The following is a 24,930-nucleotide window of genomic DNA, read 5'->3' as shown; positions in this document are numbered from 1 at the left end:
ATATGGTTGTAGCCGTAGGAATACCCAATCACCTACATCAAAACTTCTTTCACTGCGATGTTGATTTGCCTGTTGTTTCATTCTATTTTGTGCCAACACGAGGTTATCCTTTAAGAGTTGGAGGACTTGCTGTTGATGTTCAATGTGATGTTCCACTCCCTGAACCTTAGAATTTTCTCTTAAATATGATGTGATGGATGGTGGTTGATACCCATAAAGTGCCATAAATGGGGTCATTTTTGTTGCTGTATGGAAGGAAGTGTTATACCACCATTCAGCCAGAGGCAACCATTTGACCCATTGTGTCTGTTTATTAGATACAAAGCAACGAAGATATCCTTCCAAACATTTGTTTACTATCTCAGTTTGCCCATCAGATTGAGGATGATAAGATGAGCTATGAGCTAACTGAGTACCAAGACAAGAAAATAATTTTGTCCAAAAATTTCCAGTGAAAATGGGATCTCTGTCACTTACAATAATCTTTGGGTTTCCATGTAACTTTTGAATTGTTTCCATAAATGCAGTAGAAACTGTACTGGCTTTAAATGGATGTGATAATGCACAAAAGTGTGCATACTTGGTAAGTCTGTCAACTACCACCATGATGACACTCTTTCCCTCAGACTTGGGTAAACCTGTGATAAAATCAATTGAAACCTCCTCCCAACGTTGGCTTGGAATGGATGAAGGTTGTAATAGACCCGGTGTCTTAATTGTTTCAACTTTATTTTGTTGGCAAACCAAACATTCCGCCACAAACTTTTGAATATCTTATTTAAGGCCATCCCAAAAAAATTCCTTCTTAACCCTGTGGTAAGTTTTTAAAAATCCTGAGTGCCCTCCTAAGGGAGAAGTGTGCAATTCCATAAGAATCTTTTGTTTTAGCTGGGAATTCTTACAGAGGTATAAGCGATCTTTGTACCATAATGAATCATTTTGCCAGCTAAATGTATCAGACGTACTGGAATCTTGTTGTAGCTTTCGAATAAGTGCCCACACTTCTTCATCATTCTTCCATTCCTCCCTTGCTTCGTTTATCCAATCTGGTTGGATAATAGAAATGGCACACAACAATGCTTCCACATCCTCATCCTTTCTTGAGAGTGCATCTGCCACCACATTTTGCTTCCCTTTTTTGTAGATGATTTCAAAGTCATAACCCAACATCTTTGTGACCCACTTTTGTTGCTCTTCAGAGGATAATCTTTGTTCTAAAAAGTATTTAAGGCTATCATGATCCGTTTTTACTTTGAAGTGTCTACCCATTAGGTAGGGTCGCCATTTCTTAAGTGCATGGAGTATTGCCAACATTTCCTTCTCATAAATAGCTTTGCTTAAAAACTTTCCCTTGATTGGACGACTTTCAAAAGCAATGGGTCTTTCATCTTGCATTAGAACAGCACCAATTCCATTTCCTGAAGCATCACATTCCACAATAAAGGTTTTTGTGAAGTCCGGTGTAGCTAAGACCGGTGCTTGGCACACTGCCTCTTTAAGATGTTCAAAGGCCTTTGTTGCTTCCGAAGTCCATGAAAATGCATCTTTCTTCAATAATGTTGTTAGAGGTGCTGCTATTCTCCCATAGTTCTTAACAAACTTGCGATAATACCCTGTCAACCCAAGAAATCTTCGCAGATGCTTTATGGATGTGGGGATTTTCCATTCCTTAATGGCTTTAATTTTGCTAGGGTCTACCTTAACTCCTTCATGAGATACAATATGACCCAAATATTCCGCCTCCTGGACTCCAAAGAAACATTTGGATCTTTTTGCATACAATTGTTTCTCCTCCAATAGTTGTAGCACCTTGTCAACATGTTCAACATGATCCTTCCAAGATTTATTGTAGATTAGTAACACAATACCCCTTAATTCAAATTCCCTGCAAGATTGGTTTCCCTGCAATACCCCTTAATTCAAATTCCTTTCCTTCTGTAGAAAATTTGATGAAAAGTTCTTGAAAATTAAAAGCTATTATACCCAAGGATTGTAGCCATTGGACTCCTAGTACAACATCAGCACCTCCCATTGGAATGGAAAGCATTGGGCTAGTCAATACATATTCTCCCATGGATAGCTTGATATTATGGCACTTTCCAGAGCAATTTATTGTTCCTCCATTTGCAATCATCACTTGACACTCTGGTGCTGGATATAGGAAGCAATTCAATTCTTTTGCTACCCTACAATGAATAAAATTGTGGGTGCTTCCTGAATCAATCAACACTATTACCTTTTTCTTCTTGATTTGTCCTTTTATCTTGATGGTTTGAGGAGTGGTAATTCCGCCAATGCATTACAAGATATGGTTGGATTTATTTGTTCTTCATCTAGGCTTTGTTCCTGGAGTATATCTTCTTCTTTTGACCTTTCTTGCTCCTTTTCTTCTTTCTCTTCACAATCTATGTAGAATAATTTCTTCTCGGCACACTTATGACCTTTAGTGTATTTGCTATCACAACTGTAACAAAGCCCTTTTGCTCTTTTTTCTTCCAATTGTGGTGGTGTCAACCTTATAGGTTGTGAAAGACTAGGGGCAACAACACTTCCGTCTTTATAGTTGTGAGTGGTATGCTTCCTGGTTGCCATAATTTTGCTTTCCATTTTTCTTGCTAACCTGAATGCCTTCTCTAATGAATCAGGTTCCCAAAGGCGAACATCATGTTGGATATTATCCTTTAAAGACCCTATGAACACATCAATCCTATGCTCCTCTGGAATATCTTTTACCCTTATGTTCAATTTTTGGAACTCCTCAATGTGCTCCATTACTGAACCCTTTTGTTTGAGACTTATCAATTGGCTAAAAAAAGTGTTGCTTTTTGTATCTTCATAATGTGCTATCAATTCTCCTGTAAAAATTGCCCAAGTGATAAATTTTTTACGAGAGCAAAGCCATTGATACCATACAAACTGATTTGGTTCCAAATATATAGTTTCCATACGTACCTTTTGTATGTTTTGCACATTATTGAGATCGAAGAACTGCTCCATCTGTAATATCCATGTGGCGGGATCCTTGCCATCAAACTTCCTCATATCGACTTTTGGAATGTGGTGGGTCTTCGATCCAACATTAAAGTCTATGGAATCATGATTAACATTACTTTTGTTCACATCATGAGTTTCCTTTACAACCTTTTCACCATTAGTAAGTATTTCTTGTAGAAAATTTGTCAAATCTGTCTTCAAATCTGCCATGTCTGTCTTCAAATCTATCTTCAAATCTGCCATGTCTCTCTTCAAATCTGTCTTCGAATCATCCATCTTAGCTTCCATGCCCTTTATCTTAGATTCCACGCCATTTATCTTAGATTCCACGCCATTTATCTTAGCTTGTGTTAGCTTTTGTGAGCGTGACATTTGTTGCACTTGTTCTTGTAATTTTGATATATCATGTAGCATTTCTTCCTCTTCTTCATGAGTCATGCTAGAGCTTTCAGGTTCCTTACTAAGTGTTTGCATTTTCTTTCCTCGGGGCATCAGTTACCGATAATAATGCTCTACTATGCCCTTTGAATTCCGTTAAACCAAGCTTACACAAAAATTTAAAAAAAACTACACACCTTTTTTCACTTTATAGAAACCTGATATTGAATCTGATGTATCTCTGTAATTTCAGATCATCCAGTTCTGAAATTGCGACCTGTAGTAGCCTTCTGCGTCCTCTTTCCAATGCCACAAGTCTGACCCAAATTGGATTCTTCAAGGAAGAGTTATGTGAAATCTCCCACAGTGACTTGCTTTTAAACTAGTTCAGTAGAGCAAACTTGTACGACGTGCCACGAGTCACTGTTTCAACCTTTGGATCTGAAACATGCATACAAGAAACTACAGTCTGTCCTCTTTCTGTACCTTCTTACAAAATTTCAATCCAATCTCCAGAGAGAAAGTTATGACGATTTTCCCCAGGTCACCTATTTTGAATGTAATTCAGGAGTCTGCAAAAAGACCAACTTCCTCAAATCATATCTCCGCAAATATCGCGCGAAAAGCTCTGAAATTCAGAGCCAAGGTTCAGCGCGATTTCTTCTCAAATGGGTTTTTTTTGCGACTTCTGAAACGTCACAGAAAAAAGTTATAGCGAAAATGCCACGATGACCTGTTTGGAGCAGCGAAACCCTAGAATCCAAAGCTCTGATACCAAATGTTATGAAACCAGCTCAAGAAAAGATAGAAAAGACAGATCAACGCCTTAGAATTCAGCCTCTTCGAGGGGGCAACCTCCTTTACATTACATAAATGAACAATTCTTGGATGATACAAATGACAAAACCTCCTTTCTATATATAGGAGTCTAAGGAGTCACAATATAATCCAGCCAACCTAACAATAATAATATAAAGCCACAAAAATAACAATAGAGGGATTCTATGGGGCACAGAAATAACAACATGGGGGTAATAGGGTCACAACAATATAAATAAGGGGTATAACTACAATAGTAATGGGGTAATCACTAGTATTATAGGGACCCAACATCGAGATGCAACCTCAATGGGACAATTCTTCAAAAGATCTAAAGAGCAAATTGGGCTGCCAAAACAAGATCCAAAGAGTCATAAATTTAGAAAGCCAAATATCATAGATTTTATGAAGGGAATGGTTTTCAAGAATTGCACCACTTGCAAATCAATTTGAGAGTGTTATTTGTGTAAAGAGATCAAACCATGCTTTTGTTCTCAAGGAATAATCGAGCAAAATCCATTCTCTCTAAAAATAAAAGTAACAAAGGGTTTACCTCCTTCAACATAACAATACCACTCCTCTATGGCACCCAAATCAACTTTGACAATCCAAACCTGCGATAAAAAGCTTACTAATATGCACCAAGAATATTTTTCACATTTCAACAAAGTTGAACATCCATTACATAAAGCTTAGATAAAAGACAGTTTTATTCAAAAGCTTGAGGGCTCTTTCATGCACACCTTACAAATGGAAGAGTAATCCCATATATAGGTTTCAAGTTTCAATTTCTATCTTCCTTTACAATAAACAAGTATTTGTTTTCCTAGATCCATTTATTCTCCAAGGAATAACAATAAAATAACCCTCTCAACAACTTCCTTATTAAAAGTAGCAATGAGTTGTTGAGATCCACGATTTCCTCCAATAGGTTACAATAAAAATATCCAAGAAACCAATACAATAAAGCTTTCAAGTAACTAATTCCAATAGACAAGTCAAACAATAGTAAAATAATAGAGTTAGTTACAACCACCTCCAAGAATAGATCTAGAGAAAAGGGTACCTACTTTGGATGAAGGATGGATCATAACAACCTCCAAAAAAATCTCTCTCCACGTGTGCCCTACAAGAGATATGTTCCAATGTGAACCAAGTTTCAGAAGAGTGGAATGTCCTCAAATGAGTGGTCAAAATGTGGCCAAAATTTTCCCATGACAGATTCTAAAAGCACCATAACTACTTCATTTTTTGTTAGAATTTCTATTATGACCACATTTTTAAGAAATCCACAACCATTCTATATCTAATGGCATTGATTTGGCAAAATTTTAGGTCTTGTTGAAAGCTAACTTCTCCTGAAGTTAGGCCACCTTCAAAATATGTGCAAAAAATCCTCCAAGTGGCATATTTGGCTCCAAAGTGTAACAACTATCCATAGATCAGGGCAAGGGAAGTGTATCCAATAAAAGGATATTGACTAGTATAGAATAGACACAATAAACCAACGCCCAAGTCATCAAAAGACCTCGATATCCTTCACATGTGTGCAACAACATCTATCCAATGGTAAAATCGCCTTGATCCATGAGAAATGCTTCCACGTGTGTGCAGGAATGGGAGCGCTCCATGAGAATGAAGTGTATTTCCATCATAAAATGCAATCTGATCATCAAAATATAACAAAGAAGCCAAGCGCTTTAGCAATGGAGCCTAATTGTGCAACAAGGAGTGGGTTGGCCCATCCAACCATTGAATGCAAGCATGAAGAATCGAGAAAAAGTAGGGAACTCCACAAAATTACTCTCTATCCCATCAAATACCACCATAAGGTTATGATAGACACATCAAACCCTAGGGTGCCCTCACCGAGAAGTACAATGCCATCAATCCTCATCCATAGGCTTAAGTTGCTTAAATCATGTGCCTAAATGTTGGTATCCACTAAATAAAGAGAGATCATCATCCAAGAAATCGATGACAAAGCTCCTGCAACATTCTAGGTATTTTACAATTCCCAGTGCATGTCACAATGCCCCATAGGCAACATCACAACGCCTTAGGCAATGTCACAACTCCCAATGCATGGTTCACAATGCCCTAGGCAAAATCTATCACAATTCTTAAGGCTGCTATCATGATTCACAAGGCTAGTAACTTTTTCAAAATCTACGAAGTGTGTCATAAATCCATCAATAAGAGAGCACTCCTATAAGATCATACTCAAGTGCCAAAACCCTGCCAAGTTAGCCTTAAAACCCTAGGGTGCTCCATGACATCATTAAAACATATGCATTAAATCCAAATGTGCAATATTTTGAGAGCCTCTAAAATTGGTTGTCTAATGCATCAAGCATCATTGTAGAAGCATAAATGACACTCAAGAGTTAGGGTGATCTTCCACAAAAGCTAGACTCATCACATAATATCAATGCCATGACCAAGCCTCCATACTAATATGCAAACACCATGACGACAATGTTGATCATGTGAGAAAAATGTGCAAGCATCAACAAATAAGTTGATCCATGAAGAAAAGGAATGTAGCTACAAAAAGGGCACCAATAGATGGGCCTTCCACCAATATAAAAGCACTAAAGAGCATGTTGTCACTATCCGTATGAGAATCAAGTGCAACCATGAAGAGAGAAATGAACATTGAGATAATCCAACATATAAACCGCCAAACCAATGTGTCTTGTGCATCATGATGAAATATGATGATCCACGCGCCATCAAATAGGTATATGTCACCCACGATAAACCCTATCATGTGATGAAAATCACAAGTTTACCTCTCGTGCAATATGAGGGGTAACACCTCTCAAGGACAACTCAGCCCATCTAAAAGTAGTAGTGAAATAACAATATAATGGTCATGAGAGGGGGGGATACTGCTAAAAATAAGCACCAAACCAAGTCGAATGCTAAGTGTCCACATAGAATGTGCCCACCAAGAATGCATGCATGCAATACATAATAAAATAAGTCTCCACATAGGAGGATGTGCTCCGAGGTCCACAGAGGAGAATCACTAAGTGCGCCCTCCAGGATGAATGAAAGAAATAACAATATAATAATCCTCCTAGGAGAATGTTGAACAACAGCCTCCTCGAAAAATAGAAAGAGGTCCACAAGTTGCATGCAACTAATCCACATGTGTGAATCCCAAGGAAACCAACTCGATGGATGAGTGTGCAATATGCCAAGTAAATCGAGTGCTCCGCAAGAAATAAACTAGTCAAAACCCCAAAGTAGCAAGAGAATCATCTCCACAAGACAAATCCAAGGAGACAAGGCGAATTAGGGTTTTGACCATGCTAGCACTCCATAAAATAATAAAAATATATATCTCCAAGAATAGCAAGAAGTGTCTCCACAAGTGCAACATCTAAGGATATGCTCAAAAATAGTAATAGGAAAAAGTAAATGCATGCAAAATCCACACATGTGGCCATCCATGCATGCCATGCACCCCTCCATAACCACCTCCAATAAAATAATATATAATACCAAGTCAAAGAGATAAGAGCATTCGCCAATGAAGGTCAAATGGTTACAAGTGTAGCTGAAATATCCATGCAATAAAGATATGAAAGAACGTAGGAGAAGTGCACCCTAAAAAAGTGTGCAATTTAACTATCTCAACCACCCACAAATAATAAAATACTCTCCAATGAAATGTGCCCTACAAGAAAGTGCTAAGAATGGTTATACCACAATGATAAAATATTACTCCATATACCATGTCATAAAGATGTCTAACAAACCCAAGACAGTGTGCCCCAAAGAAGTGTGTAAACCCCTCTAAGAAATAATAAAATAAGCATGTTTTAGTAACTATGGCCAAAAGAGCCCACTGAGGCTTTGAATAGATGGTGATTTGTTGTACTGTTAATCCACTCCTTGATGTTAAGATCACTGGTTCAAAACCCACCTGCCTAACCAACAAAAAAAATGTGGCCAAAATGGGTGGGGTTAGAGGGGTGCACACTGCTAGAAAGCCTCAAGCTACTCGAACTAACCCGTGCGTAGTCCCACTTGCCTAACCAACAAAAAAATGTGGCCAAAAAGGATGGGGTTAGGGGGTGTGCACAGTGCTAGAAAGCCTCAACCTACTCGAACTAACACCCTCAAATGTGAAAATGAGGCTAATGAGGTAGGGTGCCTAAGATATTAACCTTTGGATAAATTAGATTGATTTAACCATTGAATAGCTAAACTGACCTCAACATATGCGCACAAAGGTTAATGCTCAGATATAACCATAATCCCAAACCCAATTTACCATCACCAAGTTAAAATGCCCTGAACCTGTGTGCTAATGAGGGGTGCACTTGCCCCCAGGGGTGTAGATTAGTTGGCAATAGAGCGTACTATTAAGGCACTCCTTGCAACATCGTTGGCTCAAACCTCACCTAGCCTGTGTCCTATGCTTAGGAGGTGTACAGTTCACCTAGAGATTATAGTGGTAGTGGTCAAAATCAACCTCATGTCATGCGATAATGAGCTAGGCCTAGTTGTCGATTCCTCTAGACACCAAAAAAAAGGAGGGGTGCACTCATAAATTTTTGTACCATGTAAATAAAGGATGTTTCCCCTAGAAAAACTCCACCATAATAACAACCAAACATAAATTCCAACTTAAGGTGCACCACCACCAAGGGATTATTACATAAAAAAAATCACCATTTGACCTTAGGAAAATATTATATCACCATGAAACAATATGTAATAACCTCCTCACCCCACCACCCTTTCTAACTCAAACTTAAGAAATAGCATGTTGAGGGTACCAACATCATGAAACACATTCCTCCCTAGCTAATGTCTAACAAATGTTAGATCATAAAGTTTAAACACCTAGGAAAATCCTAAGAAGGCAACACGAATCATCCCACCACAACAAAATCATAAGAGAAGGGGGCATAAAGAAATGCTAATACCATCCAATCACCAAATGTGTCCCCCATCACATGAAGACCATGTAGAACACCCCATTGTAGTGGCACCAACATCATACATCAACAAACCATGTCACAAGGAACATCAACAACATCTTGAAACATCTACCTCCTAACATCATCATCCAACCTCTTGGGGGGCTAGAACCATCGTCCATATCGAAGATAAACAAATATACCAAATCACACCATAATGAAACAATATGCTCCACAGCCATAAAAAATTGTAACCAAGGGGGTGATCAACAAGGCAAGGATATGTGAGAAAACAATTCAGCTCCTTCCCAATTCCCTCCTTGGCACAAAAGTCCTAGGAGCTCCCACTTGCTCCTGAGCCTCTACGATCACCTAATCAGCCCATCTCGTCCTCCTTCTCCTTGTGCTAGGAGTCATGGGATGAGAGGGTTGTTCTCACTCCTCCTCATATGTGTCCAACTCAACTTCATGCTGCTTGACTTACCCATGATCCTATTTTACTATTGTCTGAGGAACTAGTTGAGGTTCTTGCTCCTCCTCTTGCATTGAAAACTGCTTACTGTCAAAAGACTTCCTCATAGCCCTTTCCTCTTCAAACTTCATGTCCTTGCAGATGACTATCTTCTTAAGTGTTGGTACTTATATTTTGTATGCTTTAGAAGTCTCATTGTAGCCCACAAAGATGTCATTCTTTGCAGTGGGATCCAATTGTGACCTCTTCTTCGTTAGTATATGACAATACATCAAACTGTCACATATCCTGAAATAAGATACATCTAGTCTTTTGCCTGTGAAGGCCTCCTCTGGTGTGACTCGCCCCAACACTGGATGTGGACTCCAGTTTTGCAAGTAAACTACAGTGTTGCATACTTTTGCCCATAGAAACATGGGTAGCTCCTAATCATACAACATGGCTTTGGCCGCTCCAATTATAGCCCTGTTTTTGAGGTGTAGTGAGCTCCCTCCTAATGCCCTCTTTCGCAAAAAAGTCCTTGAAGACATTAGAGGTGTACTCCCCTCCATTATTTGATCTCAACACCTTGATTTTCTTTCCGGTCTAGTTCTCCACTAAGGCTCTAAACTCCTGGAATTTTGAGAAGGCCTCGTCCCTGTTCTTCATGAAGAATATGAGGTATTTCTCGAAAAATCATCAATAAAGGTGACATAATACTTGTACCCATTGTCAACTGAGGGATACAAAAGATATAGGCCCACACACATCTAAATACATAAGGTCCAAGATGCCCTTGGCCCTATGGTCACTGCTGGGAAATGAGCTTTTGCCATACTTGCCAAGTGTGCACCCCTTTCACATGTCATGATGATCAACACTACATTCTAGCAGCCTCGTTGCTATCTCTTTGAGCACCTTCAACACTCCATCGTGCAAATGCCCCATATGCCTATGCCACCACTCACCTAGCTCTCGCCTTTAGTCACAACCACCTCTGCTCATAGGCGTTATGGTTCTCTCAAACTGCAATCTAAATAGTCTCTTTTGTCTATCCAAATCTTCTTGGCAATTTTTGGAATATTTTTCCCTCTCTAAAGGTTACTTCATACCCCTTATCTTCAAGTGTTGAAACTGAAATAAGGTTTTCTTGAGGCCTGGAACATAAAGAACACCTCTAAGACATAAGGGTTTTCCCGACTCCCTCTTGAATCTGACTATACCAAGCCCTTCGGCTCAATACCTCCCATCATCTACTAGTTCAATGTAAAACTTCATGTCTTTCTCTATCAATTTGCAGAAGAACTCCTTGTTTCCCATCATGTTACAGGATGCTCCACTATCAATGTACCAAACACTAGTACCAATAGAACTCCCCATACAAGCAATGAGGGAAAAGTCCCTCTCAAATTTGGCTAAGAACTCGTCAATCTCTATGGAGGCTATGACATGGTCCTTCTTGAAACCTTTCTTCTAGTTAGGACATTTACTAGCATAATGCCCTAGCTGATGGCATGAGAAACATTTGATTTTACTGAGGTCCTTCTTCTTCTTCTTCTCTCCCTTGGAGCTCAACTCACCACCCTTCTTGCCCTTCAATTTGCCCCCTTTACCAACTAGGGAAAAAATTTCTTCATCTTTGGTCTTGGAATGAAACCCTGGCAAAGACCCTCTCCGGATCTCCTCTTGGACAAAATCACTCCACAATCTCTCCCAATCTGGGAGCTTCTCCCTAGCCACAACCCGTTGACAAAATTCTCCCAGGGTTTGGTGAAGCCCATCAAGGCTAAGCGCACCAACTCAGAGTCTAGGGTAGTCTCTCCCACTCCTGCCAGCGCATCCCTCACTTGGGTAAATTTGGTGAGGCAAGTCACCACGGAATCTGACTTTGGCATCCTGATGCTCCTCAACTTGTCTTTGAGCATCATTATCCTGGTCTCGTTATTGCTCTGGTATAAATCCACAATGGCTGTCCACATTTTCTTGGTTGTCTTCCTGGACAAGTGAGGTATTATGTGGTCTTTGACACCTTCAAGCAGAATCCTCCTTGCCTTAGCATCCTTTTTGTTATGAGCAACTAGTAGTTGAGGGTCAGTGTGTAATGCCAAAACTTTGTCCACAAAGTCCCATACGCCCTGCTCCTCCAAAACTACACCAATTTATTCTCTCCCCAGACAATAGTTTGAGGCACCCTCAAGCCTGTCTTCAAAACGAAGCCCTTGTATTGCCATTTCTTTCTGAAAGCCTAGTTGTCAAGTCGACTTGGTCTTTTATGCTCCCCCTAAATGTTGAACTTGCTTTTGTGAGAAGAAACACTGATATTTTGGCTTCTAAAAAGAAGCTAATGTTCTAATAGCATGTTATTTTTGGAAACTCAGCAATCTGATTTGCAGTGTACTAAACTTTTATACCCAGAAATGCAAAACTGAAATTTAAAACTGTAAACACTAATGAGTTTCTAACCATAGCATGCACAGCAGAAAATTAAAAACTAAAGACAAACTCACAATAAAATTATAGACACCAGAAATACCCAAGAAACCCCAACTCCAGGGAAAACCTGCAAACTTGTGTTCTTATTCGCTTCAGCAAAGTCTGAGATAAAATAACAGTTGGGTAAAACCCCTTTCAACAAATTCTTCTTGTTGTATAGCACCCTCACTCAGTTTGACTTGACCCTGAGAGACTGCGGCTTGTATAACTGAGACTGTACGGCATACGACTGGCTGTGTTGGTCGTATGATACAGCTGAGATGAACTCGGCCTCCCTCTTGCGCCCTTTCAGAGTGACTCGGACTTGCTGATTAGCTCAGATTCAGGCCGTACATCCCTCTTCCTTGCCCTCTTGAACGCTGAAATACTCCAAGTGACTGCTGATTTACTGAATCAACCTCTTCTTGTTGAGCGCTCTGAACACAAGTGGTGTCACTTGATTTGATTTTCAACTTAGCCTTATTTCCTCTTTATAGAGTGACTTTGTCCTTCCAAAAGGATCCAAGGGCTGAGATTTACCCTTGTTCCTTGAAGATCAATGGCCACAATCTAATCTTAAGTTGATTTTGCAGTTTTTAATTTTTACAAAATCTAACATTAGAAAATAATTAAATTTTTAATTAATTCTGGCTAAGTGAACTGATCTGAAATTTCTGCATGCTCTGACACCTGGGCAAGTGCAGAATCACCTCCTACTCTACTCCGTTCAACACCAACACAACGTGTCTGTAGTTCTGAAATACTTCTAGTGGTTCACCTCAAATGCTTATTTGGATTTGCTTTGGCTTCCTCTTAAGAGAAAATAATACCACCTTGATCTTACTTGTGTTCATGTTCATCCCCACTTCATCACAACAGCTTTCTAAAGCTTGCAAGTGGTCTTGTGCACTATAAATTGTTCAAGTTGCTAGAATGGCATCATCTACATATAATAAAAAATTTATGATGATTTATGCTACATTCATTCTGCCTTATTCTTTCTAGTTTATCCACTCCTCGAGTCTGTCAATATAAAGTTCCAACAAAGTTGGGGAGAGCATGCAACCTTGCTTCACCCCAATGTTGCCAAAAAAACTTTGGGAAACCCTCCTTAGTTATGATTTTGGCCTTCATGTATTCATACAAGTTGTGGATCACTACCTTCGCTTGTTTGGGACCCCATGTCTATTAACCTCTCCCAAAGCTTCTTGTGTCAAACACTTTTTTGAAGTCGAAAGAAGCAACACTATAATGCGTCCTCCTTCTTGTCCTATGTTTTCTATATAACGTGCCTTGATGTGAGGCAATGGTCTATGGTAGAGTGCTTTGGCCAAAAGTTAGTCTAGAACTTGGCTCTTTCTTTCTCCTCTTTTGTCCATTTGTTGATATTCCTTTCCACTATCCATCCAATGAAGTTAGCGAATATTGGGTTGATCATGAGGGTCCTATAGTTTCCAGCCCCTTGGGCCATTCCTTCTACACCCTTTGAAGATGGGCAAAGAGAGAGAAGTTTGGGTGAATTCAACCATAGAAATGACACAATCATTAAGAGGAGAAAGGTTGCAACATTATAATAGTTTAAGATAATTGCACACTTCATTCACAAAACTATCAAAATTGCTGACAGGAGCAACAGTTGACAAAAAAATTGTAATCAAAAGACTTAAATAAGTCCCAGAAGAAGCACCAATTGTTGGACATGAGCCTGTGGTATACCGGTGAAGTGGAGAATTTCTTCAACATCAACACATTTGTAATAGCCAAAAACAGGGTTGGCTATTATTTTTGATTTCACGTTTTGGAGGATGATAGTGATTATTTAGGCTAGTGGCTGTTGGGATTCTTATACTTGGACAATAGTGATTATCTACGTTAGCTACTATTGTGATTCTTCTAGCTAGGGGCCTTTTATTAATTACTACATCGTAAGTATGGATGACTGATTATTTAGGTTTGCTAATATTGGGCTGCCATATTGAGATTCTTGTACCTGAAGGGATGAAATAGACTATCAAGTACTGGCATAGCACTAGGTGTTTCCAACCCCATGTGATAACTAAAAATAAAAATAAAACCATTTGCTATAAGACAACTCACACAACCACACAACTGGAGTTGCATTAATTATATGGCCTACTTGTAAATAACAGATCCCTGAGCTGCATTAATTATAGGGTCTACTTATAATTGAGAGATTCATACGTAGCTGTACATTGACCCTTTCATCTGTAAGGTCTAAGGCAACCTCTTACAATGGTCAATAGTAATGACTTGCAAGCTAGGACTGTTAGAACCTCTTCCCATGACTTGCAAGCACAAAATATATCAATTTTAAGTTTGCATAAAAAATAAATATACTTAAAGCTACAAGACGCAACTCACGTAACCCAAGTTGCAGTGATTATAAGCACTACCTGTAGATGAGAGATCCATACCTAGCTGTGCATTGGCAATGAAAACCTTTCATCACCTCTTACATTGATCAGTTACTTGCAGTTGCAAGCTAGGAAGAAAGGATTGTGATGACTAACCAACCATTGAAACTTAGAGAGATTAATACTCTGTAGGCTCCGAGATCAATGGGGCAAATAGAGAAATCAAACACGAAAGGAAGCGTTAGCCCAATAATTGCCGCTTGGCAACCCACCATAACAGCAATAGTGACCTTTGCCATCAATCTTGGGCAGGGAATAAAACTGGACAACCATTGAGCCCATGTCTTTTAGCCTTTTTGGGTTCCTCAGGTTGAGATTTATACTGCAAGTCGGAGTGCTTGCAGCAATGATGACTCAGGTTCAAATCTTGGCAGACTTGCCCTCTGTGATGTTATGGTTAATTAAAGTCTTTTGTGACGTGGGTTGAAGGTGGGAACATTAAATGCAGAGGAACAGTTCTTAATGCAGGCTTTCATAGAGATGGAAACAAATACAAGGTTTGTGTAACTTTGATGGAAGAAATACTCTCCAATTTACAATTGTACAAGTTTTAAGTCATATTGATGTAAGAGATACTCCTCAATCGTACAAGTTTAAGTAATTTTGATGGAATAGATACACCTCAATCCTACTATTATAAGCCAGATCATTTTACCTTCGGAATCAAAAGGAGCTTAATTAGCCGTATGCAAACACTGTAATTCAATTTGCCCATCTCAGTTAAAAGCATTACCTAACACTCTCAAAGCTAAAGCAACTTCAAACAACAGCAAAATATTACGGAAAAGGGATAAATACCTGGAGCTGACTCGGGAAGTCGAGGCGAAACCGCACTTGAGGATGGCCAGTTTGGTCCAGGAAAAGCAACCTGCGGAGCCCATATTTCCTAATATTGTAAGCCATGCACAGCATAGAAACTGCAGCTAAACCGGAGTCGGAGATCTGTATCATCACTTCAAACTTAAGCACCTGAACTTTATGACAGTCTGTGCAGCTGGTTGCCCACAGGGTGACCGCAGGCACCACTGCTCCCAGCCCCACGAAGGCAAGCCAAGCCAACAACGTATTGAGCAAGGCCGAGTGATCGAGTCCCAGCAACACCAGAACGGTTTGCAGGCGTGCGAGCGTGGGATCAAAATCGGCCTGGTCGGATTCCGGTGCGTCTGGGATGCTGTTCGAGAGAAGCGGTTTCTGGAGTTCGGGTACCGAAGCAGTCTCGGAATTGATCTCCAGATCCCGACCTGTGTCCGCCATGGAATTAGCCATGCAAATAGGTATTCAAAAAAGACAGTTGCTGCGACAGAATCAGTGTGTGAAACATCGGACAGCAGGCGCACCTGACGCCATTATTTATTATGAGCGGAACCTCGATTTTCCATTTGTTTAAACAGAAAGCCCGCAATTTCGGTCCTGCCCCGGATCGAAAGTCGTGTGCCGATAACTTTCGGGATTGCATCTCCTACATTAAAAATTTCCCAATTTGAAAGCGAATTTTGGGCAGCGAAATTCAAAGCTTGTGACAACTTAGACGTGGATGCGAATAATTTGACCCCGATCTTGCTGATGAAATTCTTACAAATGAGTTGGGTTGTGATTGTCATTCAAGTTCAGTGAGTGTATTAATTAATTATTTTTCTAAAAAATTTAACACCGAGGATGGTTATCTTAATCAAGGTGATCTAGGATCAAATTTTACAGAGGGGTTGAGGAGACAGGTTAAAAAATTTAGTTTGTTAAGGGTTGGTGTGGTCAAGGATAAAAAAGTCTAATCACCTAAAGACAAATGTGGCGGGTGTGGCCCACACTAAGTACATCTGGGTGTGGTGTGGCCTATACTAGATATAATCCCCATATGACTAGTGACTTAAATGCCCTTAAGTCGCTACAACTTAAATACACTATAACAACTACTCAACTCTAAAAAAATCACACAAAATAAAATATTATTTTAAATTATTTTAAAATGAATTAAAAATTGTTATTTTAAAATAAATTAAAAATTTTAAGAGAAAATATTGTTTTAAATAATTAAAATTTAAAATGAATTAAAAAATTTAAGAAAAAAAAAGGTATGATCAAAATTTTCCATGCCCTAATATATTATAATTTTAACCAAAAAAAACCCTTATTAAATTTAATTAAACAAATTTTATCATTTATCTTTTAACATTTTATAAAACATTTTCTCTAATCAATCAATATTGTTATTCTAACCAAAATTATTTTGACAATATGATTGTTAGTACTGGTTGCCATTTGTTTAATTAACTTTTACTATATAATGGATAAAAACACTTAAAATACCTCCGGATGCAGGTGTCTAGCGCTGCTTTCATTACGATGGGACTGGAGTGGGCGCAGCCGAGACGCCACTTGTCAGCCTTGTACAGCGGACTGGAAGCCATGTGGAGGGAGGATCATACGCAGGTGGGTTTAATAGGGTGTAAGGGAATGTTTGATGTTAAAATTAAATTGTCGTCCATCTTCGCACGCGCTGGCTGGTATCGGCTCTCGACTCCCATGAATGCCATAGTTATGGCGAGAGGGTCTCGAGGCAGGGGAAAATGCTTATTCACCAGTTTCCGCCATGGTTACACTCTGTTGTTCCTTGTGTTGTGTTGGATAGGCGTGGGCGCTGCTAGCTCGAAGCCTCCGTGTTGGTTGGGCTCTTGCTCCACTCTACTGTCTCCCGCTACGGCTTTGGGCTCCCGTCCGTTGGCTTGTGTGTTTGGACTGCGATATACCTCTCCGGTGGTTTGTTCTGTAATCCATTACGGTGTTGTCATGCCTCGGCTCCGCCAAAGAATGCTCAATCGCAGAGGCATCGCGCGAGGCGCTCCTTCTCGCCCTTCCTCCAGTGATGCCACCTCGAGTCAGCACCCACGCTCTCGCAGCGGAAGAGGGAACATTCTGAGGCCCAACCAATTTCTCGAACCCAGCTCCCCAGGCTCCTCGTCTTCGCCCTCCTTCGCTTCAGCAATCTTCACTTTCAACTGTTCCCTTAATCGCCCTCGGATCACTGCCCATGTTTCAGTCCTCTTTCTAGAGGAAGCATAAGAAGAGGGCGAATCCAGTGTTCCGATGCCAATTGCAGGCTCACCGCGAGATATGGAACCATCGGCTAGCATTGTCAACGACACTACAATGGCGCATGTGCCTCCGGTTTCGAACGAGAATGAGGAGACCCAAGCCCAGGACCTAGCTGACGGAGGATGGTGCAGAATCGTGGAGGAGATTCCGGAAGTTTAATCAAGCTTTGCAGCTTCTTAACAGGTTTTGCAGCCCAGTAGCGAGGGCATTTTGTCAAATCTGTCGGTCTTAGTATCTGCTATTGTGTCGAGGTCAATCTTTTGTTTCTGTTGTTTGTTTTTGTTGTTTGTGTTCCTCTGGATCCCCTGCGCGGGACTGCAAAACATGGTCTTGTCCAACATCTGTGCTCTGGACGCTCGTTGTTTCATGCGCCCTTCCTTTCTGGCCAACTAGTTCATTTTGCTCACTATATTGTAATTTTACTCTTTTAATGTGAATAGTAATAGTCTTATTTAGAAAAAAAAACACTTAGAAATACAACTTCCTCATTAAGTATCTGTTATATACTTTAAAGGATTTTAAATATATACTTTATAAATTGGGCTTGATTGGGGGTGGTATTTATATAATATAACAATTACTTTGTTATCATGATTATTATAGGGTATAAAGGAAATTTCTTTGACCTAGTTGGCAAAAATATTTAATTATAGTGTTATGATGACACATGATGAGATATTGTTGAAGTAAGATGCAATTCAATATTAATAATGATAATGTGGACAAGTGTCTCCTAACCCTATTGGCATAGATCATCTCACCTAGCCACCTTACACCACACTTTTACCAATAATTACAATAAAATTTGGACAAATATTTCATAATCCCATTACTTTCTAATGAAAAGATGTAGAAAGTGCATCATCATCCCCACTCAACTACTAGTCAAACTTAGAGCTATTCTAACCACCATGAGGCACCACAAATAAATAACGTCTACGCAAATGGGTATTGTAATTAAATTTCCAGCCTTCACATTCCCTAGCTAATGTTTTCAACTTGTCTATTTATGCTTTCGCTATCTCGAATGATGAGTATAAGTGATTTGTACATTTTCTATGATTATATTTAAGCTTTTCGGTATCTAAAAGGACATCCCAGATATATATAATTAGTTGATCAAATTAAAAACAGTTAATTATATTTATTTTAGATGGTCGGAAGAATCATTATTATTTTCTTCACCTAAATTTCATTTTGCTTAATTAAATTTGTATGGAGCATATTAATATAAAAACTTTTATTATATTTAAGTATTGTTATAATAACCGAAAACTTACCAAAAAAATTTAGTGTTTACTATTATTGTATTTTAGGAGGAAGATTTTGATTATATAATATTATTAATATATTTGGCTTTAATTTAAAGTTGATTCTAAATTATTTTATTTAAAATGGTTATTGAATTTTTAATATTAATATTTTATTTTATTTTAATACATATAAATCACATATTTTTTTTATTTTTAATCTCATACATATATTAATTAAAGTCACATATCACTTATGTAAATATTTAGATAATATGGTTGGAGGACTTAATAAAGTTAATAATGAAAGATGTAATCGAGCATATTTCTAGCTATTGGGGTTTACTCTAGTCGTCATTTGTTATTTACTCATTGCAAAGTATTTGTTACATTCTTGAGCTCGTGCAGGTCGATTTTGCACTATTTTTTTCTTACTTGTTGCACTTGAGCTCGTGTAGGTCGATTATGCATTGTTCATTACTTACTCATTACACAAATATTGAGTTGGAAACTAAGGGCACATGGATATGCTAAGTCATTTGCTTACCATCTTCTTTAGGCACCGAGCATCCAACCATGGGAGACACATAGACATTTAGTACCCTAGTTCAATCTTTGACTTCAGAAAAGTGAAGTCAACCTCAACCATAGAGATTTCCCAAAAGATTCAAAGAGAACCTTCTCCTAGATCTTCCCTCTCCAACTTTGGTTCAAAAATTTATAGGTCTTTGGCTAAATCCAAAAATCATGAAACCATCGATGATAGAGAATACGTTTTCCAAGCTAAAAGGGTACGTAATCTCGCCCACCTCGAGTTGTGGTTATTATGTCTTTCTTTCTTTAAACATCGAAGAGAGATGTGATTTTCAAGTCTAGAGCATACTTCGTGGGTTATGGGGGAATGCATCTCTCTCTATGGATCCTCAATTTTAACTATGAACATGATAACAATTTAGCTCACGTGTGAGTTATATTACCCCATCTCCCACTATTTTCTTGGGATGATGACTCCCAAAAAGAGATTGGAAACATGTTTGGTCACTAGACAGAGCATAACCCAAAGGGAATTTATTCTCTTATGCAAGAATATGTGTGGAGGTGGATTTGGAGAAGGGACTCCCATAAGCTCTGCAAATCAACCTAGACGGGTGGAGTTATCGTGTTAGACCATAAGTAAATTCCATTCAAGTGCATGCGTTGTCATGCTCATGGAAATTTTCCAAAATATGTGCAAAAAAACAAAAAGAGCAATCTCCTCTAAAGACGTAGCCAATGAAGGACTTTGAGTTGAAGACAATCCCAAGCAAGCGAAGAAATTTTCAGTGAAAGGCGCCTTGTCAACCATATCCATTGCAAGTGGGCCCACCTTCATCAATCAACAACAAATTTGAAGTTCCTGGAAACTTCAAGGAAACGATAAATCCAAAAAAAATGGGAAAAAAAAGTGTGAAGGGGAACATGTGGGACCAAATCAACCTAGCGACGATCCAAACTCACTCCCTAGTGATCCAAAGGCTATTGTCAAAGAAGAAGAGAAGGGAGTAGGAGCAGAAAAGGAAGATGACAAAAATGTAGAGTAATCAAAGGCAAAAGAAGAGGAAGTACAAGAACCAAAGGAGAAGTAGATCATGAGAAATATGAAGTGGACCCTGAAGTGCATGTTTACTCAAAGTCCAATGAATCTCTCTATTTTGTCGAAACCCTAAAAAAATGCATAAATCCTTCCCCTTTATTACAAAGTGAAGGAAAAATAATCGGGATTTGAATTCTTATAAAGAAAAAATGAATGTTTGATTATGACATTAAGCAACTATTGGTTGTCCCCCAATTAAAAGACAAGTTAGAAAAAGCATGAGATAAAAATGTTATTGTTTTGTATTTATCCTTGAAATCAATTTCTTAGAATTTATCCATGTACTCGATAAATTGGCATAAGCAACCCTTGCAAGAAAATTCATCTTATCTCTCCAATATCTTATGAATGGGGGAAGGAATATTGCAAAATACCTAAGTTTGTTGAAATCTCTTATATCTTGTTACCAAACCTCGACGATGGCCTTTTTTCATTATAATAGAAATTTTATTTTGGTTTGAAAAAAAACACTTATAACTTGCACGTTGAATATAGAATTACACATCTCCTTTGTTATTAATATTTTATTTCGTTTCAGGGGTGGTAGGTGCCAAGGGGGTTCTCTTTGACTCGAAAGAACAAATAGAACTAGAATACTCATGGAGCCTAGACATAGCCTCTAATAACCATGATGAAATGTATGCTCTTTTCTAAGGTATTGTATTGACTTGATCTTTACCAATTAGATCTCTAGTTATATTAAGTAACTCTAATAACTCCATTTGTCATCTTGCTTTGGGAACCTTTCCTTTGAACTCCACACTTCGCCATATTTACACAAGAATTTTGAGATCACTCACTCAATTTCCTCACATTCATGTCAAACATGTTTTAAGAGACCTAAATGGGGTAGTAGACAAGTTGGACAATCAATCCTTGTTACTCCCTCTAGAACATTGAGGGTCAAAAGAACCCTACAATAAGCAATGCTACATTAAAACTATGACGATGAACTTCAATTTAAAAAAAAATCAATTATAAGATTGTTTGCATGCCATGAACATGGTACTTCAAAGGCACAAAGGATGCATGTGGAGGTCGTTATAACAAACATTCTCTCTACACAATGGCTACAAATAAAAAAATATGAGTATTGACATACAGTGTCTTCATCTTAGGTGCAACAACTCCAAGTAGTGCAACAAGGAGACACTCAAGGCAGCAAGCACAAAATCTCTTCTGCAAACTCGACCCAATCTAGTTAAACTACTCGATCTTAATCAAGTAGTTGTTGATGAAAATATGATCATTATATATGACTAGGAGTGAGTCCTTGTGATGTTTTGATGCCAACTAAGTGTTACTATGTTAAGATCATTTAACCAGCAAGTAGATAACTTGGCTAATGAAGCAAGTAGGATTGAACATAGTTCCTTTAGAGACAAAATTGGACAAGCATGGTTCCCCATTCTCTAATCGTGTGATTAAGTGCAAATCAAAATTAAAAAATGAGAATTTTGAACAAATTGCAGTCAACGTGGATGTTTAATTAAACACCTTTAATCATAATCTTCAACATAGGTGAGATTATGACTAGGATTTACAATGAATTGGATTTTTCATGCCAAAGAGTTAGTTCTTCTATTGCAAATCAGGGATTTTCTTTTCTTGTAAATTCCTCATATAATTTTGAATTCCTCAGAGTCTTGGTTAACTTATTTTTTATTTTTATTTTGGGAGATTACGTTGTCAGTAGTGGTCATTGTGTTAGTTACATCATCATAGAACTTCGCCTTCTAAACCAAGCCTTCTTGGGCATTATCGACAGACATGATGGTAACCATGTAGTATTGCTCCTCTAAATAGGTGGGTATAAATACTCTCAAGTGCTTAGTTTGTGGACATGTTGACTTTGGGTATGTGTGTAATTATATGTTTTAAGTTTTAGTGCAATTAGTGTGATATGTTGGGGAATGGTAGGAGATCAATTGGTTTCGCTACATGACTTAAAATTGGAGTTGTTAATGGCTCACATGCATGTGGGTCATTACCCCCATTTGTGAGCTCCTTAGAAGCCAACATGTCAGTATTCTACGGAACAAACTTGGGAGGTTAACAAGTATGGTGAAATTGCCCTACTGAAGGAAATTGTGTCATAACAAACTATCAAATTGCATGCTAAGTGTGCCACTACTAAGCATAATGGTTTTTGGTATAGTCAATTGTCACAATATGACATTCTTAATGGCTCATCTATATGTAGGTTCTTGGGCAACAAGTGGGGGTAACAACTCGGCACGACTTGACATATATGGAAATATAAATAACTCACCGTGTTCTACTTAAAACCTACATTACCAATAACCTAAAGTTGAGACACTGTATTAGGAAGAAACTAGTAAGAAACTTGTATGTAGTGTTTGTTACCCATTTCTTGATAAGTCATGAATTTTTGTATTCATGCTTCTGTGATCCATAATGAATAAAGCAAAGTCTTTCGGTGGAAATCACATAAGAGAAATTTTTGGCCTACGCGTTTCGAACCAACAAGTGTGGTTCATCATCAGGACTAGATGAAGAGACAGACCATGGCAAAGGCTTAAATAGAGAGCAATGTAGAGACCATAATTCAAGTAATGACTATATTTGAACAATAATATATATATATATATAAAATAAAAATAAAAATAAAATAAAATAAAAAAAGTCTTTAAGTAGAAATCACATAAGAGAAATTTTTGGCCGACGCGTTTCGAACCAACAAGTGTGGTTCATCATCAGGACCAGATGAAGAGACATACCATGGCAAAGGCTTAAATAGAGAGCAATGTAGAGACCATAATTTCAAGCAATGGCTATATTTGAACAATAATATTTTAAAAAAGTCTCTCGATAGAAATCACATAAGAGAAATTTTTGGCCGACGCGTTTCGAACTAATAAGTGTGGTTCATCATCAGGACCAGATGAAGAGACAGACCATGACAAAGGCTTAAATAGAGATCAATGTAGAGGCCATAATTTCAAGTAATGGCTATATTTGAACAATAATATTTAAATTATGATATTAATTTATTAATATATTAAAAATAAATATTATTAAGTAACGGTTATATTAAACAGCTATTTTTTGAAAAATAATATTTAAATTATGATATTAGCTTATTAATTTATTAAAAACAAATATTAATAAGTAACAGATATATTAAACGGCTAGTTTTTGAAAAATAATATTAAAATAAATAAATAAATAAAATAAAAAATAACAAGAATAAAAAAATCAAAATCAAACTCCAAACAAAAAGAGAAGTCAAAAATTATAAAATGAGTCTAAACCCTAATCCAAACAAAATTATTTAATAAATAAAAATAATTAATGGAAATAGAATAAACTAAATTAAAAATAATTAATGGAAAAATAAATAAAATAAAACAAAAATATACACAGGTCGTGATTTTTTTTTAAAAACCTTTTTGTTACTCATTAAAGCTATTTATTTATTTATAAAAAATATATAATAAAAATGAAAAATTTATTAATTAATAAAATAAAAGATAAAAATATTAATTTAAATTTGCAATCTAAATCTAAATCTAAATGTTAAAAAAATTATAAAACTATAAAAATAATTTTGTATTACAAAGTTTTTAAAAAAATTCAAATAATTAACTCACTCATTGTTTAAGAGAAAATGGAGAAGTTTGAAGTCCCTTAATAAACACACCCATATAAATAACCAAGACTTAATAATATAACTAAATTGTTTGTACCTTTAATTTTAAATTAAAAATTATTAATCATACCTACTCCAAAATTTCCATATCTCTCACCAAATTCATTATTGATTATAAATAAGTATAGTAAGTATAATTACTTTATAATTTTTGCACTTTCATATTAGTTAAGTCCAGGGTGGGACAACTGAGGGGAGAAAAAGATCTAAAGAGTGGTTGGCTAAAGAGTGGTTGGCTTATCATGATTGTATGGAATTAAAATTTCAAAACAAATTTACTCATCAAATTTGATAGTTTTCACACCTCACCAAATCATCTTCATAGTATCAAATAAAAATCTTAACAGTTTTATAAATTTTTAAAAACTATATTTAATTAACAAATCACCAAAAAAAAATTGCCAATCAAATTCTATCACCAAAAAAAATTGCCAATCACTATCCCTTATTACCCGATTACATATGACCGATCTCATTCATTTATTTTGAAACGTGTAAGCATGGACATGAGAGAGCATGTACCATTCAAAGGGATTGACTTTTATTATTCAAGATTCGGCCAGCGGGTTGCCACAATTACATGGCAATGCAATTTATGGAAGGCTTGTCTTTTTGGCTTTGGCGATAGTGATTGACAAAAGGCTACCGTTCTGGTTACTTTACTTATAGAGATATCCTACGTGATAGATAAGTAGTAGCGAAATCGATAGGTCAATAAATGTGTTTTCGTTGTTGAATTCTTTTGGGGGCAAAAAGTTAAAATATAAAATTAAGATAAAAAGGAAATATGGTTTT

General features: G+C 37.5%; 1 protein-coding gene across 2 annotated transcripts in view; it reads right to left on the bottom strand.

Moving 5' to 3' along the window:
• LOC149260720 (zinc finger CONSTANS-like protein (DUF3537)) overlaps nt 1–24,930 on the bottom strand; it is a 49,570-nt gene that overhangs the window by 7,690 nt on the left and 16,950 nt on the right. The window contains exon 1 of one of the 2 annotated variants that reach the window (XM_089420971.1): nt 15,288–16,062. The exons of the other annotated variant lie outside the window; for it this stretch is intronic. Coding sequence (XP_089277097.1) covers nt 15,288–15,755 — 468 coding nt within the window. The 5' untranslated portion in view covers nt 15,756–16,062. Of the gene's footprint in view, nt 1–15,287; nt 16,063–24,930 lie in introns of those variants that run through there. 2 annotated transcript variants of the gene reach the window in all.

This window comes from Pinus tabuliformis, chromosome 6, assembly GCF_031772625.1.
Source record: "Pinus tabuliformis cultivar Carrire ecotype Pingquan chromosome 6, CPIR1, whole genome shotgun sequence".
NCBI lineage: Eukaryota > Viridiplantae > Streptophyta > Pinopsida > Pinales > Pinaceae > Pinus > Pinus tabuliformis.
This window is presented reverse-complemented; position numbering and strand designations above follow the sequence as displayed.